The sequence below is a fragment of the Mus caroli genome, chromosome 8 (assembly GCF_900094665.2).
Source record: "Mus caroli chromosome 8, CAROLI_EIJ_v1.1, whole genome shotgun sequence".
NCBI classification, from domain to species: Eukaryota; Metazoa; Chordata; class Mammalia; order Rodentia; family Muridae; genus Mus; species Mus caroli.
The window spans coordinates 17,304,792-17,307,611 of NC_034577.1; the positions used below are offsets into that span (position 1 = coordinate 17,304,792).

Below are 2,820 nucleotides of genomic sequence, written 5' to 3' on the forward strand. Positions count from 1 at the left end.
CTCATAGAACAAATGGACATAAAGGGAGTTCTCTTCCCCCATTGTGGGCCTGCTACAGGCAAACTGGGTTTGGGATGCCTGGTTTCTTGGCTCTGCCATNGGTCTACCAGNTTCCTTCTATCAGGATTCTATGCCATGACTAAAAACCTCAAACTCTTCTACAGGAATCCAGATGGTGATGCCAGACCTTGGTGCCATGTGATGAAGGACCGAAAGCTGACGTGGGAATACTGTGACATGTCCCCATGCTGTAAGGGCCACTACACCACTTCCCCTTTCCCAGGCTCAATCCCTCACTATTTTTTCTGCCACCTCCTGTGGCCACCACCGATCTTCTGTAACCTCTGGACCTCCAGGAAGGCCAGGCCTTTGTCGGGTAGGGAGGCTTTCTTGACCACAGCTAGGGTAGGCAGCCACACTTGTGAGATCTGTGGGGAAAGAGGGAGGGANAGAAAGGAAGAACAACGCATCCATTCCTCTTCAAATGCAATAGGCTCCAACTTCTCTCTCTGGCAACCTCTGTTGAAGGTGGTGGTAGTCCTGGTAACCATGAAGAAAAAGAGGTCCCACATTGTGGTTCCTTAGACGACAGTTGTTACATTTCTCCAGTAGCCTGGTGACAGAGAGACTTCAGTGTCCATTTATCCAAAAATGCCCTCAGAAGTCATGTGGCCCGCCAAGTTCTGCACACTTCCACGTTCCCATGGAGCCCATTTAACATAGGGGATCTGAGCTGACAATAGAGGCTTTGGGACAGAAAATTCAGGTTGGCACATGTCCCCAAAGTGAACATTTAGTTTGGAAGTTGCCCAAGAATAGGTTACTACTTAGTTTCCAATGAACGCACAGATAAATCAGGGTGTTCCTCCAGGAACAAAGAGTCTGCTTGGAAAGTTAAGACACGAACTGAACTCTTAGGCAAAGTCATTCATGATGCATTCACCTCAAGGAAGTCCACCTGGGGTCTCCAAGGCTATGGTGTCAGTGAGAGCCTTGTGAGGCAGTGGGCCTTGACTCGGCCTTGAAGGATGGATCAGGCTGAGGAGATGGAAAAGGAAGGGCTTCTCTAGAGGAAATCTGCAAGGTTACATTATATCTTAAGCCGAGAAACTGCTGTAGGCAAGATCGGAAGGAATGTGCAGAAGAAAAGCCCCTGGTTTGGGGTGGGGGGTGGAGGTCTAATCCCAATGTCATTGTAATGTTCAAGGAAAGGTTTCCTGCCCTCTTGCAACCTAGTGCTGGGAAGGAAAAAGATACACATGTATACTATTTGGCATGTCATTGTACTCAACAAAGGGAAGCTGCAGCTGTCACCATCATTGAGACAGTTACATCATTCTGTACCAGCATGTTGAAGGGTTGTCCTCTGTAAAAATTCAGGGTTCTGACAGAAAAAAAAAAACTATGGGGGATTCTCTCTGCCCTTGATTCCACACTGCAGGTCTGAACCCTCACATCCCTGTTCTTTCTTCCCCAGCCACCTGTGGCCTGAGGCAGTACAAACGGCCTCAGTTTAGAATTAAAGGAGGACTCTACACAGACATCACCTCACACCCTTGGCAGGCTGCCATCTTTGCCAAGAACAAGCGGTCTCCCGGAGAGAGGTTCCTTTGTGGAGGGGTGCTGATCAGTTCCTGCTGGGTGCTGTCAGCTGCCCACTGCTTTCTAGAGAGGTATGGGTTTCCTAGTCCCCAAGGCCTTGGGGCCAGCCCATGAGAGCAGCCCACAGCAGTAAACATCGATTAAAAACAAAGTGATAGGACATGCTAATGCTGTTCTTCCACCAGGTTCCCCCCCAATCATCTTAAAGTGGTCTTGGGCAGAACATACAGGGTGGTCCCCGGAGAGGAAGAGCAGACATTTGAGATTGAAAAATACATAGTCCATGAGGAATTTGATGATGATACTTATGACAACGACATCGGTAAAATGTTATTATTCACATACACCCTTCTCTCTCNCCCGGGCCNGTCCCCCACTTCCCCTCCCCTAATGCCGTCGACTCACCCCTCTTCTCTCTTGCTCACAGCATTACTGCAGCTGAGGTCACAGTCCAAGCAATGTGCCCAGGAGAGCAGCTCTGTTGGCACTGCCTGCCTCCCTGACCCCAACCTGCAGCTCCCTGACTGGACAGAGTGTGAGCTTTCTGGCTATGGCAAGCATGAGGCATGTANGTGTCTGGAAGTCTTGGTCCCATCCTTGTCTGTGGTGTGGCAGTCAGGCTGATGGGAGGAGATGTGGTCATAAAGTGTCCTGGTCCTAATTCTGGCATGAGACAGAAAAATGTAGGCGAGGGCTTGGCCTGTCATACGACGAGAAGCTACCATCTACTTCCTTGCATTACGGGGACACTGTGTGGGGCACAGTAAGTTGGGACAGGGAAATGTTCGAAGGAGCTTTACAGTCCAGTGGAGGAGGGGAGAAGGGTCATGGGTGTTTGTTCTTAGACAATGGAGTGGCACAGTTCAAATCCCAGACATGCATCTGGCTTAGCTGTGGGACCCTGGATGTTTCTTTCATTCAGCTTCCTAATAATGTCAACAAGTAAGAGATAAATTAATCTAAAGACAGGAAAACTTNGTTCACTCTCACAGGTATTAGAAGTTTCAGATCATGATCAGTTGGCCCAGTCTGTGGGCCTGTGGTAAAACAGCGCATCATAGGAGGGAGGACAGCACACCACAGGAGGGAAGAAGGCACATCATAGAAGGGAGGATAGCACATCACAAAAGGGAGGATAGCACAACACAAAAGGGAGGACAGTATATCACAGGAGGGAGGACAGCACACCATAGGAGCACAGCCCATCACAGAAGCACA

General features: G+C 49.3%; 1 protein-coding gene across 1 annotated transcript in view; it reads left to right on the forward strand.

Moving 5' to 3' along the window:
- The window catches only part of Plat (plasminogen activator, tissue type), a 24,853-nt gene that overhangs the window by 19,470 nt on the left and 2,563 nt on the right, over positions 1-2,820 (forward strand). The window contains exons 6-9 of the mRNA XM_029480689.1: positions 111-250; positions 1,478-1,673; positions 1,788-1,924; positions 2,030-2,166. Of these exons, the coding sequence (XP_029336549.1) occupies positions 111-250; positions 1,478-1,673; positions 1,788-1,924; positions 2,030-2,166 (610 nt within the window). The remainder of the gene's footprint in view (positions 1-110; positions 251-1,477; positions 1,674-1,787; positions 1,925-2,029; positions 2,167-2,820) is intronic.